This window comes from Scylla paramamosain, chromosome 3 (genome assembly GCF_035594125.1).
Source record: "Scylla paramamosain isolate STU-SP2022 chromosome 3, ASM3559412v1, whole genome shotgun sequence".
In the NCBI taxonomy this organism is placed as follows: domain Eukaryota; kingdom Metazoa; phylum Arthropoda; class Malacostraca; order Decapoda; family Portunidae; genus Scylla; species Scylla paramamosain.
The window spans coordinates 12,643,234-12,662,858 of NC_087153.1; the positions used below are offsets into that span (position 1 = coordinate 12,643,234).

At 35.8% G+C, this 19,625-nt stretch overlaps 1 protein-coding gene across 9 annotated transcripts in view; it reads right to left on the reverse strand.

Moving 5' to 3' along the window:
• The window catches only part of LOC135115889 (fibrillin-2-like), a 41,708-nt gene that overhangs the window by 5,803 nt on the left and 16,280 nt on the right, over positions 1 to 19,625 (reverse strand). For 2 of the 9 annotated variants that reach the window (XM_064033045.1, XM_064032995.1), the window contains exons 8-32: positions 19,069 to 19,422; positions 18,775 to 18,921; positions 18,454 to 18,606; positions 15,596 to 15,733; positions 14,905 to 15,048; positions 14,323 to 14,538; positions 13,848 to 13,988; positions 13,469 to 13,586; positions 13,168 to 13,388; positions 12,655 to 12,798; positions 12,136 to 12,273; positions 11,901 to 12,032; positions 11,542 to 11,685; positions 10,722 to 10,865; positions 8,365 to 8,511; positions 6,923 to 7,098; positions 6,557 to 6,635; positions 5,031 to 5,282; positions 4,708 to 4,830; positions 4,306 to 4,446; positions 3,427 to 3,618; positions 2,638 to 2,775; positions 2,105 to 2,262; positions 1,812 to 1,911; positions 1,313 to 1,424 (exon numbers count right to left, since the gene is read on the reverse strand). In XM_064033045.1, the coding sequence (XP_063889115.1) occupies positions 1,313 to 1,424; positions 1,812 to 1,911; positions 2,105 to 2,262; positions 2,638 to 2,775; positions 3,427 to 3,618; positions 4,306 to 4,446; positions 4,708 to 4,830; positions 5,031 to 5,282; positions 6,557 to 6,635; positions 6,923 to 7,098; positions 8,365 to 8,511; positions 10,722 to 10,865; positions 11,542 to 11,685; positions 11,901 to 12,032; positions 12,136 to 12,273; positions 12,655 to 12,798; positions 13,168 to 13,388; positions 13,469 to 13,586; positions 13,848 to 13,988; positions 14,323 to 14,538; positions 14,905 to 15,048; positions 15,596 to 15,733; positions 18,454 to 18,606; positions 18,775 to 18,921; positions 19,069 to 19,422 (3,952 nt within the window). The remainder of the gene's footprint in view (positions 1 to 1,312; positions 1,425 to 1,811; positions 1,912 to 2,104; positions 2,263 to 2,637; positions 2,776 to 3,426; positions 3,619 to 4,305; positions 4,447 to 4,707; positions 4,831 to 5,030; positions 5,283 to 6,556; positions 6,636 to 6,922; positions 7,099 to 8,364; positions 8,512 to 10,721; positions 10,866 to 11,541; positions 11,686 to 11,900; positions 12,033 to 12,135; positions 12,274 to 12,654; positions 12,799 to 13,167; positions 13,389 to 13,468; positions 13,587 to 13,847; positions 13,989 to 14,322; positions 14,539 to 14,904; positions 15,049 to 15,595; positions 15,734 to 18,453; positions 18,607 to 18,774; positions 18,922 to 19,068; positions 19,423 to 19,625) is intronic. The other 7 variants (XM_064033015.1, XM_064033005.1, XM_064033021.1 and 4 more) reach the window with 7 other exon arrangements.

Sequence of the window (19,625 nt, forward strand, 5' to 3'; positions counted from 1 at the left end):
TGCTAGAATGCATGCTCACAATTTGTCAACTTTAAATTTATGGAATGAATAAGTTCATGACTTTATTTTCTTAGATTTAAGTTGGTTTGACTTCATATTATGACTTTTAGGGGAAGTCAGACAGTGTATCTAATCAAAAGAAACATGTTATATAGGAGAAGATTATGACTAACAGCCTGACACATACAGATGGAGCAAGGCAAGGTTTGTTTATGTTTAGGAAAACTGATCATATTGCTCCCGACAGTGATCTATAATAATTCTTTATTGCCTCAAAGAAGGACATTATTTAAGCATAGTTATTTATTGTTATATTTAAAATAAAGAACAGCTGGGGATCATGTTATGATATGTATGGCCATGTTGTCATAATGTTGAAACACTTCTGATGGTCATAGCTGGCATTAAGACAGGATGAACCCTGTCTTAGCATCCTACATCATTAAATGGTCATCCATACAAGTTAATGGTCAACCATAAGAGTTTCTTACTGAATTATGTTTGAAATGCACCATTTTGTTTCACTATGACTGGCAGACTTAGCTATGACTGTTTATAGAATACAGGCCCTGATATCTTGGATTGTTCTCCAAGATACATGGGAGAAGTTGGACACTCAAACAGACATTGGATATGTATCTAATGTACTATTCTACTGTAAGGCATCACATCTTGTATCCTCCTGTGTTATCCAAATGAAGGAATAGGAGAAAATAACCACTGACTGAAATGACCTTTAGTTTTACCAGTTATAAGAAGAGAAGAATCTGTGGTGAGGTGCATGGTGCTTTTCAAAGAAACAAGTGTGGGAGAAGCATACATATCTGAATATGAAAAATTAAATACATAATTTAAATAGAAAATATTAATCTTTTCCCTATACAGTATATAATACATAACCACCTGGTGTTTACAATAATATGCACACTGGAAAAACTACCTGCTCTCTGCACAACCTTTATTCTGCTGTATCACTCACAACTGGTGTTCCTGCCTGACTACTGTGTTTGTTGGTCTTCACAATGGCTTTCAAGGTTACATCTAGTTTTCCATTATGTCGGATTTTTGGACAGCTCAGATTGGCATTCCCCCCAATTAATCTGACTTACTGTACATTCTACTTCAAAATCTATGCTTTTCCTCCATGGCATCATGTCAAAACCTATTTCACTCTTGGTAATTTCTTTCAACAGATTCTTCTTACCTGCACTCTTCAAAAACTCTTGCCTTGCAATCTTATTTTCATAGGGTCTAATTAGGTTTTCTTCTAAAAGTAATTTCTTTCTCTTCATTATGCCATGATGATATGTACCTGTTATCAGAGTTAAGAATGTGGCCAGCATTGCAGGTGCAGTAGTAAGTACCCCATACATTAATACAATTGTGTTGGCATATCTCTGGTGTCTCCTCACATTCATCCACATCTAGAAGAAAATACATATGTTTTCATGCTGAACAATGTCACTGGAAAATATCAGTAATGATGACATGTTAATTAGGCATCTAATTAATAAGATGACAATTACAATTATAGGCACATCACTAAAGTAATAACATTAAATAATAACTATTGATATACTACTGAAATGAATAAATGAAAGACAAAAAACCCTTTAGTGGAGGAAAGAGTGAAGCAGTGTGTGAGGAGACTGATGAAGGTGAGGCAGCAGTAGAAAGTCCCTGAATGGAGGAAAAGGATAAAAAATCACTATTTTAATGATGTTATATGTTGTTGTTGGTGATGATGATGATATTAAAAACTAACAGTGAATGTAATGAAAAGATATACTATTAGATTTTTATATGCTTACCAATACAGGATAATCCATTGGCGGCTTGTTTGAAACCTGCCTTACATTTGCAGATGAAGGATCCCTCGGTGTTTTCACAATCAGCATTATTGGCACAAACCTAGTGTGTTTCAATATTTAGCAATTTCATAACAATTTTCTTTTAATTGTTAATGCTATTAAATATCACCTACAGAATACTATTTTTATGAAAACATTAAAAAAAAATTTAAATAGTCCAAATCAAGAAAAGATCATGTTTCTGGAAAGATTTCTATCACTGGAGAACACAACACAAAGATAGTTATACTTACTCTTCCACGGTAAGATTCACACTCATTGATATCCTCACACTGCTGCTGTGTATTTCGCCTAAACCCTTGTGGACAGTAACAGATATAACTGCCCTGCCTGTTGGAGCACAACTGATTGCCCACACACTGATGGGTTCCCTTGGCACACTCATCTATGTCTGCAGGGTTATATTAGAGATTACTAAAAAACCACCATCACTGTTTTGAAAGGCAGATCTTGCTTTCAAGATTAAGCATTTGTTACCTGATGCCAACTTATCTTATACCTTAATTATATCAACATGTAAAAAAAGAAAGAAAGAAAAGATCAGAAATTGGCAATAGACAGATAATAAAAATAAAACTGCAAACTCACAGAACATACCATAAGCACCTTAGTTTGCAAGGAGACCTTGGATGGAGTGAGTTTTTAGATATAATAAACTGGCTTTCTCTATAAGTAATGTTATATGAAGAGTTTGCTGCATCTGTGTTAGCAAAATAATGAGAAGCATAAGAACTGCATACTCTATCATTAACATTTGGGTACTAACCTACACATTGAGTGCCTGCTTCATTCATCTCAAATCCAGCATAGCAGTTAAGACGTGGCTGGCATTTATAGGATCCCAAGGTGTTGGTACAGCGCTCATTTTGCCGGCATGGGTTATCTTCTATACATTCATCTATATCTGTGATTAAAAATGTTCATATGTAAATAGAACTGCCCTTATCATACAAGTACTATTCTTATTTATACTTCATCACTGCCAAAGAAGACAATTCAAAAGTATATTCATTACTTAAGAAAGGAAACTCATTATCTAATTGTTAAAGAGATACAATAATTCTTTAATGTGTGCAATTATTCCTATGATTCTCAACCCTAAACACTCTAAATTAATAAGCCTACAGAGAAAAAAAGTTACTGCAACAAGTCAAATCATGACTTGTTGTTGGTTGACAATTGATCTTTGATATGCATAACATTGTGCACAACAGTTACAGTACTTTCAAATATATCATAGGTTGCTAAGACAAAGCATCAGGGTTCATGGAAAATTGAATTGTCCTCTCTTCCCTCTCTGTCTTGTTTCATCATAAGAACAAATTAACACAGGAGGGTGTTCCAAGTTCCCTTGTTCTTTCTTAATTGTCTTTTATATGGAATATCGTGTCATCATTCTTCCCACTTAGCAGGAAAGTGAGCAACCAGGCTGTGTGCTCCCTATTATACAGAATATGTTCAATATAATACATGAAAAAATAAAGATAAATTACATTAAGGGAGCAAATATGATGATTTTAATGCATGAACAACTTTACTTGGCATTCTAACTTACCAACACAGTTAAATTCTCCAGGCCTATATCCTACATCACAGGAGCGAACAACACAATTTCCTTCATCATTCAGAATATGGAATGGAGAACAGGTCTTGTGCTTGCAGCGGAAAGAGCCTCTGATGTTGACACACTGATATTTTGGGCCCAGTTGGTAACAATTATGAGTGTTCAGCTTGCATTCATCATTATCTGTTAGTAGGAGTTAGTGGAATAGAGACTAACATAACAATGTAAGAAAAGAAAGTTAGTCCTGTATGCAGATAATTACAAGCCTGAATTGCAGAGACAGATAAGCTTATCTATACAATAAAAATACATACTTGCAAAGTAAAGGTTCTGATCATATGTTACATATCTTATACAAGTGATTTTGTCACCAGTTTTGTATAACAAATATTGCAGAAAAACAGATATTAACAATGCAATATTAGTGGACAGGAGTACATTGCATAACAATATAAATATTTTGTGTTATTCAAATAACAACAGAAGAAAGTATGGCAATGCAGAAAAAGAAAGGCTCTATTCTAGTACAGGAACAGATTTTACTGGATTTCCTACTTTTGATATAATTTCTAGTTATGACAGATGAACATGAGAGTCATGATGACCAAAGGTATAATCAAGCAACAACAAACTGCATTATGAAAGCAGTACTCTAGCAACTTCCAGATGGCAGCTCCTAGTAGTTAGTGCTGTGACATTTACCTGCTTCATGCATGGGACCTAAAAAAATAATACAGAACTGAAATGCATTACAAAAAAGTCTCAATTCAACCCAGCTGCATAAACAGTGAAGTAAAAGGGGAAAAAAACTTGGCATTCTATTGTAAGATATAACTATAAAAAATAGTGCACTGCATTATTATATCTTACCATCACATTCACCAGTATTATGGTTTAGGGTGTAGCCAGTACCACAGCCAGCAATACGAATACAAGCATATGAACCAACAGTGTTGTCACAACGCTGAGTGGAAGTGCAAGTGTGTAAGTCCAGTTGACATTCATTCATATCTGTCAAATTGAGAAATATTAGATAATGTACCAAACAAATTCCAAACTGGAAGAGTAAACTGATTTCCAAAGTATTTAATTTTTTTTTTAAGAATGTAACTAATGGAGAAGCAAACTCTATAAATCTAGAGCATTCTAAAGTTAACCACTGAGAGGGGTGAAAGATAAACAGGATAAAAAAAAAAAAAAGACATCTGATGGATTCTTAGCAAATCAGAAAACTTCCACTGAACTGAGTGGAAGTGGGGTGCAGTATGTTACCTTCGCAGTCCCCATCTGGCTCCTCTCTGGAGTAGCCAGCTAGACATTGACACTGGTATGAACCCTGGCTGTTTTCACACACTTCAAAAGCTTTACAGGGATTTGTGGCACATTCATCAATGTCTGAAATGAAAATATTTGTAAGGGTATTAATCTCTTGAATATGAGCAATTTTTCCTTAGAGAGAAAAAAATAAGACAGTGCAACTCATAATATGTTATGTGGTCCCAGTATGAGCACTGATGTGGCAGGCAAAAGCTTTAAAGGCATTAAAGGAAGTATGGCCAGGAGAGGTTTGGTGTTCAATGCAAAATTATGCTTACCTACACATGCTTTTGTTAGGTGGTTGTATTCTGTTCCCAATGGGCACTGAGGAGTAAGGTGATCAGGCTTTGGAGGAAGGGAAGGTAAAGGAGGGGGCTTGAGAGTAGTGGTGGTGGAAGAGGTGGTAATATGCTTACTGGAGGGTACAGGGAGGTCCAAAATAAGGCTACACCAGTAGTTACCCTCATTATTCACACATCTCTCTGTGAGTTTATTGCAGAAGTCCCGATTTTCCTCACATTCATCAATGTCTGAGAGAAAATTAAGCAGGTTTACTGGTTAGTCCATGCAACAGAAAAAAAGCAATGTATGTGTGTGTGTATATATATATATATATATATATATATATATATATATATATATATATATATATATATATATATATATATATATATATATATATATATATATATTGATAAAAACAATGTGAATATGGTGCAAAAAAAGAGCTTGCAGTATTTGATACATTGAGCTTTTTGGCATGATGGTGAAAAACTACATTTCTGAAAGTGAACACTTAAGCATATTAAATAATACTAATTAATAAAAAAAATCACATTTTAACAGAGAATACTGCATCTGATGGTTTGTATGGCAACACATCTGCTCATAATGTATTGAAAATGAGAAGAATTTTTTGTTTCACCAACATGATTGTTGCTCCCTAATACTGTACTTGGTGGATTTTGGTCCTCTGAAACTTCTACCTATTCTTAAAGAGAAAGGCACACTGAAGACCAAATCAAAATTGCACACAATGCTTGATACATTTAAAAAAAGAGGCTTTCATAGGGCATTTCAAGCATTTCAGAACCACTGGAAGTGTGTAGCACTGCAAAAAAGTGACTGCTTTAAAGAGCACAGTGGCAAAAATTCATCAAATACAAAATCAAACTGCATCATTATCACTATCAGAAGCAGCAGCAGTAGTTTTATCCATGATAAAAGCCTACTCCAACCTTCCATGTATACTCATCTGTTAGCTGCTGGTCTGTTCCAGGTCAACCCAGAAAACATATCTTCACTCAGTTTTCTCTCTGCATATATGTATCTTATAACCTCATTCCCTTTATAAACCTTAAGTTTAGTCATTCTTAATAACCCAGTACACCTGGTAAACCTAAGGTATGAATTAAGATAATTCACAGTCCATCCACATCTTCCTTATATGTAACCATAACACTTTCAACTTGATATTTATGAGCACCTGAATTGCAAATTTCAAGTCAAATGTTAGTTTTCAGTCCTGTAAGGAAGCAGAGGCATATCAATGACAAGATTATTTAGACAACTATACATGTTTGTGTTAAGGATACTTTTGTAGTACACACTGTAGATAGTTAACACTTCAAGAGGAATAATATAAGCAGATGCTTCATTAACAGTAAACATGAGAGAATCACATAAAGTGCCCTAAAATTTGAAAAATGCAATAAAGCTCTACAAGTTTCATAATACTGAAGTATTAGTTGGGCATTAGTGTCAACCTCAAATGAACAGCAGTGTCATATGGAACCCAACCTACCCACACAGGTACGTCTCCGTCTGTTGTAACGATAACCTGCTGAACACCTGCTTCGCTTGTTCCCTCCATCACCTGGCCTCTGTTGAGCATCAAACTTTCTCTTGTAATGTCATGCTAACTCTCACACTTTTCATAAAGCAAGTTTGTCTCCTCTTTCATTTTTCTAACCATCATGCACAAGGTAGACAAGCCTGAATGTCTCAAGAAAAAAATTGAACATGGAAGCCATCTTACTTCCTCTGCTCAATGAAGAAACTCAACACAAATGCCATTATGACAAAATACAGGAATTAGGTTTAGGTGACATGGCATAAAAGCAAACTCATAACAAAAAGTATGCATGCACCAAAATTTAAGGTTCTCTACCTTAGCCAGCACTACTTCATAATCACTAACATCCTCATTGTTTTCTTTGTTGTATGCTGTGGAGTTCAGAGAATCACCATCAACACTGCGATGCTGACATGTGTAGTGACCAAGGTGGTTTACACAGGTCTCCACAGAGGAGCAGTCATGGGTGTCTTCTGTACACTCATCTATGTCTTCATGATGACAGAAAATATAAGCAGGCAGTTATGTCAGAGCTAAAATGATACGACCATCTGGTTTTACCTGAAAAATTTATCTGATATGGGTGGACATTTAGGAAAGCATGTTTTCCAGAACAGTGCTAATTAATTTCCATGCAAGACATACCAAGTAACTCATGCAAATTCCCTCTAGCCTTAAAAATCACCTCTGTCTCTTAGAGCTATGCGGGTTTACAATAGTGTCTAATTGATGAGATTAACCCAGACTATCACAGTCACTCTGCATGTCAATACTGCCAGAGTTTAGTCAAACTAAAGATAAGTGGCTTGCCACCAGTTTTATTCTAGATCCCATCTGAAAAGGCCTTCTATTCTTTTCTTGCTGGTCTTACTAACTTTCTGTCCCTTTAACATGGAAAATCTAATTCCTGCAGAGATATCAAGTAAGAAAGATTTCTATTCAAATGACATCTTTCTAACCTTTAACTACAAATATGAGCACATCCTCTCATGCAATGCTGATGTCCCAAGAAGGTGTACAACTGTGCAGTTTAACCACATGACTATCCCATCTCCTTACTGTAGATCTTTCTTTATTGCTAAATAAAAAATTTAAAAAATAAAAATAAAAAAAGGTAGCCCATCCATGTGGCCATAATCCACCACCAATTTCAACACCAAATATTTACACACATGAGCACTAGATCATACAAATTAACATATAAAGACAAGTTACAGGAAATGAATCTGCCAAAATTGGAACAAAGAAGAGAAAGTTGAGACTTGATAATAATTTATAACCTGTGGAATAAAGTAAAAGAAATAGACAATGAGAAACTTCTGCTAAGAGAAGTAGGAAATACCAGTTATGCATGAAGACACAGCAAAAAACTAAGAAAAGGAAGATGCTTGAGTAACATAAAGAAATATAGTTTCCCACAAAGAAATATAGAAGTTTGGAACAAGCTCAGTGAACGGCAATGAGTGTGTACAGCTTCAAGGAAAAACTGGACAAGTATAGATATGGAAATGGAATCACATGAACATAGCTCAGGCCCTGTAATTAGGTAAATTACAACTAGGTCAATACAAATATCTGTCACTTACTCAGCATCTTCAATTTCATTACTCATGAATTTTGCTGAATTAAGCAAGCATGAAACTTGAGTGCCCTCTGTGGCTGTCTTAGCAAAAGATTATACCCATGCATTTATTAATAAAGGTAGCACAAGCTTTCAAGGGTCTAGAAATATAACAATCAACTTTTTAACTACTTACCAACACAGGACTGGAGCTCCTCATTGTATCTGTAGCCAAAGTCACAAATGGGCTTTCGGTCAATGCACCTAAAGCTTCCCTGTGAGTTGATGCAAGTCTGAGTTTCCCTGTCACAGGAATCAGAGTTCTCTGTACATTCATCAATATCTGAAACATGAAATATATGAAAATAATTTTCTCCATTCATATCAAAGTATTATGTGTTCAATTATAATATATATATATATATATATATATATATATATATATATATATATATATATATATATATATATATATATATATATATATATATGTTACAGTCAAAACCCGGAATCAGTCAAAACTAGTTCTAACTAGGTATTTTCAATGTGTTGGTGAACAACTAGTATTACCTAGGCAAAACTAGTTATACCTTAATGTGTTTGATATAACTAGAAATATCAAAGTTTAACTAGTTAAATCTAGTTTTATCTGATCATGTAAGTTAAAACTAGATTCAACAATGGTACTGAATGTCAAAAGTAGGTGAGGGATATGACCACTCGTTTGAGTACCATTGCTCGTTTGAGTACCATTTTTGGGGAACTCAAACATAACATCCCCATCTAACCTAACCTAACCTAACCTAACCTAACTAGGTTAGACTAAAAGTGAAACTGGTGTAGTGCCGGGGAAAACATTTATATGTATAAGTAGCATTAGGTTAGGTTAGGTTAGGTTAGGTTAGATGGGGATGTTATGTTTGAGTTCCCCAAAAATGGTACTCAAACAAGCAATGGTACTCAAATGAGTGGTCATATCCCTCACCTACTTTTGACATTCAGTACTGTTGTTGAATCTAGTTTTAACTTACACGATCAGATAAAACTAGGTTTAACTAGTTAAACTTTGATATTTCTAGTTATATCAAACACATTAAGGTATAACTAGTTTTGCCTAGGTAATACTAGTTGTTCACCAACACATTGAAAATACCTAGTTAAAACTAGTTTTGACTGATTCCGGGTTTAGTTAAAATTAGTTTTGACTGATTCCAGGTTTTGACTGTAACATATATATATATATATATATATATATATATATATATATATATATATATATATATATATATATATATATATATATATATATATATATATAATATAATTCACCCCATTTCTAGATATCCTGTAACTCATCAAATTAAGCCTGTTAGTTATTGTAACATCATATCTTTGCAGATAGTAAACTCTGACATTATACAGTTTGACAAAATTCATATAGTCAGTGTTGCACCACATGAAAAATAATTCAATCTCTTTAACAGTTCTCTTGTATGGATATGATGCACAATAATAAAATTTTTCAAGGGTGTAATATGAACAGTGAATTTTATCATAGCCTTCATATAAGTAGTAATTACCAATTTTTGTGTTAAATAATTACAAAAAGTGATGATACCTTTTGCTTAGATTCAATAGAATAAATGTATATTACAAAATAATGTATTAAATATAATTTAAAGATACTTAATATACAACATTAAAAACAGTTACTAAACCATACTTGTGTGCCATCCCCCATGTTTGGGAGATGGCCAGTTACATAAAAAAAGAAAAAAACAAACTTACCTCATCTTTGTTTGGTTTAGATGCTCACAAAAATTCCCTGGCAGTCTAGCAAGCACTGTATTTATAGCATCAACATGGACATCAAGATTCCCACAAACAATACAGCAGCCACAGTAATGCCACAAATTCATACAAATACAAAATGCAAAACAAACTAAAATAATAAGCATGATGCATTTCTCCCCAATAATCTATTCCTCTACACAAGGATGACATACCCTTTAAGTTGGGTGTTGAGACAAGGCATCTATACAAATACATTCACACTGACAATAATTTTCCTGAGCACTCCCTCACATTTGAACCTCAAGGCCTTAAAGTGAGAGAAGACTGCTCCTCACAGACCAAACTGCACCAGTTTGGATGCACAGCTATATTTTGATGCAGAATCTTATTTCATGAAAAGAATATCAAATTAATTATTGTATAACATAAAGTATGGTCATAATTCATTAACCTGATGCATACTAATCTTTTTCAAATTTTCAGTGTTATTTTTAACATGTGGTTTATGAATGAAGACATTATAAAATATATTTCTTTGTCAAGTGAATAATGTTAGGAAAAGGAAGAACAAACATAAAAACTACAAAAATTAAATAATAATCTAAAGCTCAGAATTACAAAAATCCTATTAGAAAAACATAGAATATATATTTTTGATATTTCCAAGATTTATATTAGTACACTATTGAAGACCTACAGAATGGTTAGTCTTTCATAAAACTTTTACATGCAAACTAACTATGAAAAGTTAAAACATACCTTTGCATCGTCTGTCCCGTGAATTATACCTGAACCCTCTGGAGCAGGAGTTGGGTGAGGCTCGGCAGTCATACTGACCATACTGATTGAAGCACTGCTCGCCATCCATACAGTCATGGGTTCCTTCCACACATTCATCAACATCTGAGAACAGAAATATTCAATCCATGAAATCTATAAAGTTTATTTTACAAGCATTACCATCAAAATGATCATCATCATTGTTTTGAATAGGTTCCATGCTTAAATTAGTCAGTTTTTGTCACATGAAGACATGCTTCCCTTCAACTGACACACTGCCTTCTACATTAATGCTTATTCTTTCTCTCCTCAATGCAATATGTCTATTCCTATATTTCACTGTATTCCTCATTTATCTGGCCAGTGTGTACAGTACTGCATCAATATGCTCTTCTGTATGATTTAATAGCTTCATATCATCTTCAATACAACATGATTCATTACCATAGAGAACATACAGTCTACCTTTCTTGAGTAGCAAAAACTCCATTAGAAGTTAACTTCCTGAACCACTGCCCATTCAAAGGTCTTTACACTCTGGTAACCTCTGTTTTTATCTCCATTAATCATATCCCATGATGGCAGACTTTGTCAATGCATTGTAGAGACACATTTCTAGTATCAATAATTTCCACCATTAAATATTCTTTTATTTCCACTTCACACAATTAAAATAGTTTATTGTTATATGCATCATTCTCTTGTTTTAAAGAAAATTTTCAGAGAAAACTACTTATTTAAAAAGAAAAAAAATCTTAAAAAAGAAAAGAAAGAAGACAAAACTAAATGAAGCTCTTACCAACACATCTGAGGGAAGTGGGATGTCTGGTAAAGCCCTGAGGGCAGTCTGGAAGGGGTTTACATCTGAATGAGCCAATAGAATTGACACATTGCTCTTTTGGAATGTTGCAAGTATGTTCTCCTGTTTCACATTCATTCACATCTGTAACATTGCATTATGGATCAATAAGTTTAAAGGACAACAGTAACAACACAATACCTTATCATACCTTGTTCAGTTCTACCATGGTCTGTCCTTTGTTTTACAACATTACATAATATCATGCTCTCAAATTATAATAGTGATTTGGAGTTATCTTCTAAATTGAGATGACAAAATTAGTAAAGAAAGCTCAAGAAGTGTAATGGTCAACTCACCTCTACACTGCCCCCAAATGTTTCGCTGGTAGCCAGGTGGACACTGCACACTCCTGCACTTGTAGCTGCCATGAGTGTTGATACACCGTTCTTCTGAACTACATGGAGCTTCCTCAACACACTCATCAATATCTTAAAGTCAAAATTTATACATATTAGTAAATGTTGCTTTATTCATTATGAATTGTATAACCATAATCTTCTATGCAAAGGTGACAATGAGTGCATTAATCACCTTCACATTCCTCATTTCTTTCGTTCCTCCTGAATCCTGGGGTGCAGGGGGTGAGGCGGCGGCGGCAGCTGTATGACCCATTGGTGTTGACGCACTTTTCCTCTGCTTCACAGGGTGATGATTCACATTCATTCACATCTACATAAATAGAAAGGTATGGCTATTTCTGACTGAATTTTTGAGAGGAAATATGAGTTTGAAATAAGGTATTAACTAATCAATCCTTCATTTTGCAAATAAATTTTCATTTAAACTGGTAACTATAAACAAGATAATCCTGCAGTCTCTTGCTTTCCATCCATTTTTATCATACAGTGTTAAACACTGAAATATATGTATTCAAAACATAGCTCAATTGTTATAGCATGAACATGGAGTTTATTTTTGTCATTCCAAGGAATTATTAAAAAGTTGTAAAACTGTTATGGAGTCATGTCTATAAAAAACTTCAAGTCACAAACAATAAATAAATAAATATTTATAAAGATTTACAGAAAGACAAACACATATATGGCTCACCTTTACAGAGGCTGGGGTCATGTGGGTCCCGAACAAATCCCGGAGAGCAGGGTCGTGACCGGCAGTCATGGCCTCCATAGGTATTGACACATTGCTCATGGCCCACCTGACAGTTATGAAGTCCTTCTTCACATTCATCAACATCTAACCATGAAACAGGCCTTATTGTAACTTCTTTTGTAATATCCATAAATTAGTTAAAATACACAACAAAAGGGACAGTGTCATATAACATTCATTCCTCCATTCAGTTAATCTTTCCCATTCTAGTTACATTATTCTTGTGCCTAATACTCTCTTCATATTATCCATTCATCCCTTCAGTGTTCATTTCTGTAGCCTTATACCTCTCACATCTGATTCAGTTATCTTCTTCATTTATTAATCTCCCATTCTCATCACATACCAGAACATCACAACACTCCCTTCTCTGCTTGATGTGCTGACTCTCTTTTAAAATTAGTTCTCCTTTACACTTCATAACATAGCTTTCACATGGCCTGGTTCACTTACCCTCACACTGTAAGGTTTTTGGATTCCTTTTAAAACCAGGGAGACATGTAGCTGGAGGCCTGGTAGTTGTGGTTGTGCTGGTGGAGCTTGTGGTGAAGATAGAAGAAGTTGCACTATTTGAAGCAATGCAGATGTAAGAACCCTCAGTATTGTGGCAGTCTTCCCCAAAACCACATGGAGACAGCAAGCATTCATTAACATCCACACAAACAGCAGCATCTCTGTGGAAATAAAAAGAGAGTTGTGATGATAGACAAATCTCATCAAATCTCATTTAATGACCACATTTTAGTAAACTTACGTAGGATCATATATAAAGCCATCTTGACATTCCACACGACATTCAAAAGCTCCAATAGTGTTGAAACAAATTTGTCCTGGGAGACAATTTCCAATACCTGCTGCACATTCATCAACATCTGAAATGTTAAAACTGGTGAAATATCTATTTCTTCATCAATGTTTTTCACATAATTCACCTTGTAACACATCACTAAATTACTTGTAAAAAAAGATTTTTCATAATGGGAAAGGAAATCGGTAAGATGCAGGCAATGTACATCTTTTGCATGGGAAGTACCATGTAATCAGTTTTCACCATTGATAAAATTTTATATGGAGTGTAAACATGAACAGACCATCATAACAAAATACTTGAGGTATGATGGTTACTTTTTTACCTTTACATTCCCCAGTGAGGGAATCTGGAGCAAAGCCGGCAGTGCAGCGAACATGAGGTTGACATACATAGCTTCCCAGGGTGTTGATGCATTTCTCTGCTTGAGAACAGTCATCAAAGCCAACATTACATTCATCAATGTCTGTAAAGTCAAATAAAATCATTATAAATAGCAAAGCAGCTTGACACTCTGAAGAAAGAAAATTTGAACAGGCTAAACAAGACAGCAGATAACAACTCAGCTTATGCATGAAAGTTAGGTCATAAGGAAGAAAAACAACTTTACAGAAATTCCACTACACTGTAGTTTTGGCAAATTCCTCATCAAGAAGACAGTCTTCTTTGACAAGAATTTCTCCAACAAATCAATGGTGAAAGAAAGTACCATAAAAGAATTGCAGTTTGTCTAAAGAAATATTTTCAGTGTGTACTGATTTAAGTATTAAGTAGTATATGCTGTATGCACTGTCACTTACCAAGGCATTGTCTTGAGGTCAAGTCAAAGCCATATCCTTCAGGACACTCTTCTACATGAGGCTGGAAGGCAGCATGTGGCACATTTCTGAATTGGCTTCCTTCCCTATTCACTTCATTATGGATGATGGCTTCACAACGATACTTGCCAATTTCATTTATGCAGAGTTCCCTCACAGCATGGCAGGAATGAAGACCTTCCACACATTCGTCCACATCTGAAAAAAAAATAAATAAAAAATCACAGAATTCCTATTGATTAGATGAAATGTACTTCTAAATTACTATACATATTAACCATTACAAAAAAGAAAAAATCTAAATAGTATTAAGAATTTGTTTCAATTAATTCCTTTTATACATATGTATGCAATACGACCTTATAAGAATAAATATTAAAACACCTAAGGCTTATCAAATTTTCATCATATTACAAAGCCTCATGTACTGAAGAGATACCAACGCCATGTGTAAGTAACAGCAATCAGTGTTCAAGCAAGCACTGCCAAGCTAAGCTCTATGGTAAGTTGCTTCTAGGCACCATCAGCCAGCCAAGCATACCACGCAAGGAGGCGGTGCCTAACCTTCACAGCCTGAGGCAGAGCCATTGGATGGCTTATATCCTGCAGGACAGAAGGCGCGAGGCAGCTCATGACACAGGTAGGACCCCACCGTGTTGCGACACTCCCAGCCAGGCTCACATGGAGCATCCACACACTCATCCTGGTCTGTGGTGGGCCAGGGCAGAGTTACCTGTACACACCTTCATTACCAACTCTCTTCCCTTCATTAATAGCTCCTGACAAATAGCTAAACATATTATGCAAAAGAAATATCTAGCAATTAAATATATAATAATCAAACAAAGTCATTTTCAATAAAGCAGTACACCATTCAGTTGAATGGGACAGGAAGTGGACACCATTTTGAATAAATAAATATCTAAATAAATGTGATTTGTTTTTTATCTAAATTTTTCAGATCAATTGACTAATTAATACAACATAATTAAACATCTTTTCTCTCTTCTTTCATTAAGCATTGGCACTTCCACTTTAAATCATCCCTTATAAGGTGCTTAGATTTTCTTGTATTATTTCCAGTTCTTTCATGTTTATGTTCTAAGATTTTAAAAATTACATCAATTAAGTGAGTCTTAAAGAACCTGTCTTGATGATTATCAGGATATAAAGATTTGTTATTCAAATTTAGAGGAAAGGTTACATAATACCTTTTGACCTCTTGACTTCTACAGTTTATAGTTAACAGACTCACCTACACATGTTCTAAGAACAAGACTGAACTGGAAGCCTTCTTGACATGCTATGTCACACTCATAGGCACCATCAGTGTTCCTGCAAGTCTCCTCTTCTGGATGGCACCCATGGAGCTCTTCAGCACACTCATCAACATCTGTCAATACAACACTAGAAGCCTTACTTCACAAGGCTATGAGATCACAAGGGAAGCTCAGAGTCTCATGGATAACAGAAAACAACAAGAACACCTTCCCACACACACACAGCAACCCTGAAGCAAAGTTAATTGACACTGATCCCTTCATCATTAACACACTCATAAGCCTTTACCACATGCAATCAAGCACAAGCTAATTATAGTAAAACCAACATATCCTAAAACTTTCACCTACAAATTTTACTTGATTCAAGCTGATCTTTACTCCACCTTAACATGCTTTCAAGCAACCATTCCTCAATCTTTTCTCAACCTAAACCTTCCAAACCCTGGTTTAACACAGCCTGTTCTTGTGCTATACATGATAGAGAGATGGCCCACAAAAGGTGCTTGAGCTTTCCATCACTAGAATCTCATGCATTTTATATTTCTGCCCAGAAGCATGCCAAGTCTGTTCTCTAACTAGCCAAAACTCCTTCATTAATAGAAAGTGTCAGAAATTTTCAAGGTCTAACTCCCATTGTGACTTCTGGCATCTAACCAAAAACATCTCTAATAACTTTGCTTCTTCTTCTTTTCCTCACATCTATCTCTAAACCTGAACTTGTCACTCAAAACCTTGCTAAAATCTCTATCTTGGATGATTCAGGGCTTGTTCCTCCCTCTCCTCCACCCTCTGACTACTTCATGCTACTTATTAAAATTCTTCATAATGATGTTTTCCATGCCCTCACTGGCCTAAACCCTCAGAAAGCTTATGAACCTGATGGGGTCCCTTTCACTGTTCTCCCAAACTGCATCTCTGTGCTTGCACCTTGCCTAGTCAAATTCTTTCAACTCTGTCTTTCAACATCTACCTTTTCTTTCTGCTGGAAGTTTGCCTATATTCAGCCTGTTTCTAAAAAGGGTGACCATTCTGATCCCTCAAACTACTGTCATAGTGCTTTAATCTATCTGTCTATCTAAAGTTTTTGGATCTAACCTCAACAGGAAGATTCTTAAACATCTGTCACTTCACAACCTTCTATCTGATTGGCAGTACAGGTTCCATCAAGGCTGCTCTACTGGTGATCTTCTGGCTTTCCTTACTGAGTTCTGGTCATCCTCTTTTAGAGATTTTGGTGAAACTTTTGCTGTTGCCTTAGACATATCAAAAGCTTTTGATAGAGTCTGGCACAAAGCTTTGATTTCCAAACTACCCTCCTATGGCTTCTATTCTTCTCGCTGTAACTTCATCTCAAGTTTTCTTTCTGACCATTCTATTGCTGCTGTGGTAGACGGTCACCGTTCCTGAGGAACAGTTCCTGAAAGTTCTGTCCTGCCACCCATTCTCTTCATATTATTCATCAATGATCTTCTAAACTAAGCTTGTCCTATCCACTTCTATGCTGATGATATTACCCTGCACTTTTCCATGTCTTTTCATAGATGTACAACCCTTCAGGAAGGAAACAGTTCATGCAAGGAAGCCACAGAATGCCTGACTTCTGATCTCTCTAAGATTTCTGATTGGGACGGAGCAAACTTAATACTGTTCAATGCCTCAAAAAACTCATTTCCTCCATCCATCAACTCAACACAACCTTCCAGATGACTATCCCCTCTTCAATGATATTTAATTGTCCCCCTCTTCTACAATGAACATCCTCGGTCTGTCCTTTACTTATAATCTAAACTGGAAACTTCACATCTCATCTCTAGTTAAAACAGCTTCTATGAAGTTAGGCATTCTGAGACATCTCTGCCAGTTTTTTTCACCCTTCCAGCTGCTAACTCTGTACAGGGGCTTCATCCGTCCATGTATGGAATATGCTTCATATGTCTGGGGGTGTTCCACTCATACTGCTCTTCTAGACAGGATGAAATCAAAAGCTTTTCATCTCATCAACTCCTCTCCTCTAGCTGACTGTCTTCAGTTTCTTTCTCATTGCCGCAATGTTGTATCTTTTGCTAATTTCTACTGCTATTTTCATGCTAACTGCTCTTCTGATCTTGCCAACTGCATGCCTCCCCTCTTCCCGCAGCCTCGTTGCACAAGAGTTTCTTCTTTCTCTCACCCCTATTCTATCCACATATCTAATGCAAGAGTTAACCAATATTCTTAATCACTTATCCCTTTCTCTGGTAAACTCTGGAATTTCCTGACTGCTTCTGTATTTCCACCTTCCTATGACTTGAACTCCTTCAAGAGGGAGGTTTCAAGACACTTATCCTTCAATTTTTGACTACCACTTTGGACTCTATTCAGAAACTGACATTTCAGTGGGCCTTTTTTTTATTGGATCTTTGCTGTCCTTGGCCAGTGTCTCTCTTAAATAAATAAAAAAATAAAAAAATAGATAAAATAGTTTCTATAACATTTCAGGGATGTTGTTAAGTTACAGGATTATGGTTTGATGAATATAATGCATGTGATTCTGTGCAGAAGATATTCTGCTTTATGAGTTTTCAGTTTACAAGTTATTTCTGATGGATGTAACTCCACAAGCTAAAAATGCATTCCCCATAACACCACTCAAATATGTTTCACAAACACAACACAGAATGCAACTGAGCCACTTTTTTAGTGATAAAGGTACTGATTTTCTAAACTTGATAAAGTATAACCCACCTGGTGAGAATGTCAATTGAAGAATACACCAACCTGCAGGGAATCCCAACGGTTCATTCAGTAGGGTCAGAAGTTTCATGCTTTACTATTTCACAATGATACATACCTATGCACTTTTGCTGTTGAGTGCTGAATTTATACCCAGCAACACATTCTGAAGACCCACTCTTCTCCTGGCACATGTACCCCCCTTGATTGTTCACACAGAGGTGGGTAGTCCAGTTGCAATTATGAGAACCATCTTCACACTCATCAACATCTAAGGAGAAAATGTTTCAGTGAATAGCTTGTTTTACCTTTTATCTCCAACAGTCCAATATTTCAGCTTACTGATGGTAACACAAAATGTATCAGGCAACCATCTACCTCAAGCTTCATGAAGTTTCAAAGCAATGTAAGCAGAAAAAAATAACCCACAATGACAAACCCAAACAAGACTGCAGATTCAAATCAAAAGCAAACCCAGATGGACAGTCAACAACAGGCATATGTGTGCAGGTGTAGGAGCCAATGGTGTTCTGACAGATTGTTCCTCGAACACACAGGCCAGAAGTCACCTGACACTCATCAACATCTGCAGATATTCATCACCAAATACATCTTTTCTCTGTCATCAATGAAAAAATAGAGAAAATATGCTCTCATAAATTATGGATACATAACTTGTATCAAAGAAAGTATATGTATAAGAACCACTAACAAGTGTATATCATCAACTCACCATCACATGCTTGCGAGTCAAGATTGAAACTGTAGCCAGGTGGACAGCGGCCATGAGATTGGGAGAAACCTGAGAGTCCAGGTTCTGGACTGGCCCCAGGAAACCCTTGCACCCCAAGTGTTCCATGGCCACCACGAATTAAAGGATTCCGACCTTGTACTACTTCATTTTTATCAAAGGCAGTGATCCTGGAATCTGCTGGCAGACCACTAGGAGAGCCAGGCTGGATGGGTGTAGGGCCAGGGGCAGAGAAAGAGCCATCCGCGTTGATGCAGACATAAGAGCCCACCAGGTTATAGCACACCTGTTCCACTGCCACACAGCCATGCACACCACTGCTGCACTCGTTTATATCTGCCATTTTTACAAACACTTTTGTGATTTAAAAGAATGTTCTGAAAGAATATAGCCCAAGCAAAAATAACAAAGACATTCAAGCCTCAAGCCTCAATAAAGAGATAATTTGTCAAAGCAGTCACTTACATATAATGACACCACAATTTGCTTTCCACTAGCTTCAGTAAATTCAATAGTTTGAAGAACATTGCATATACAAT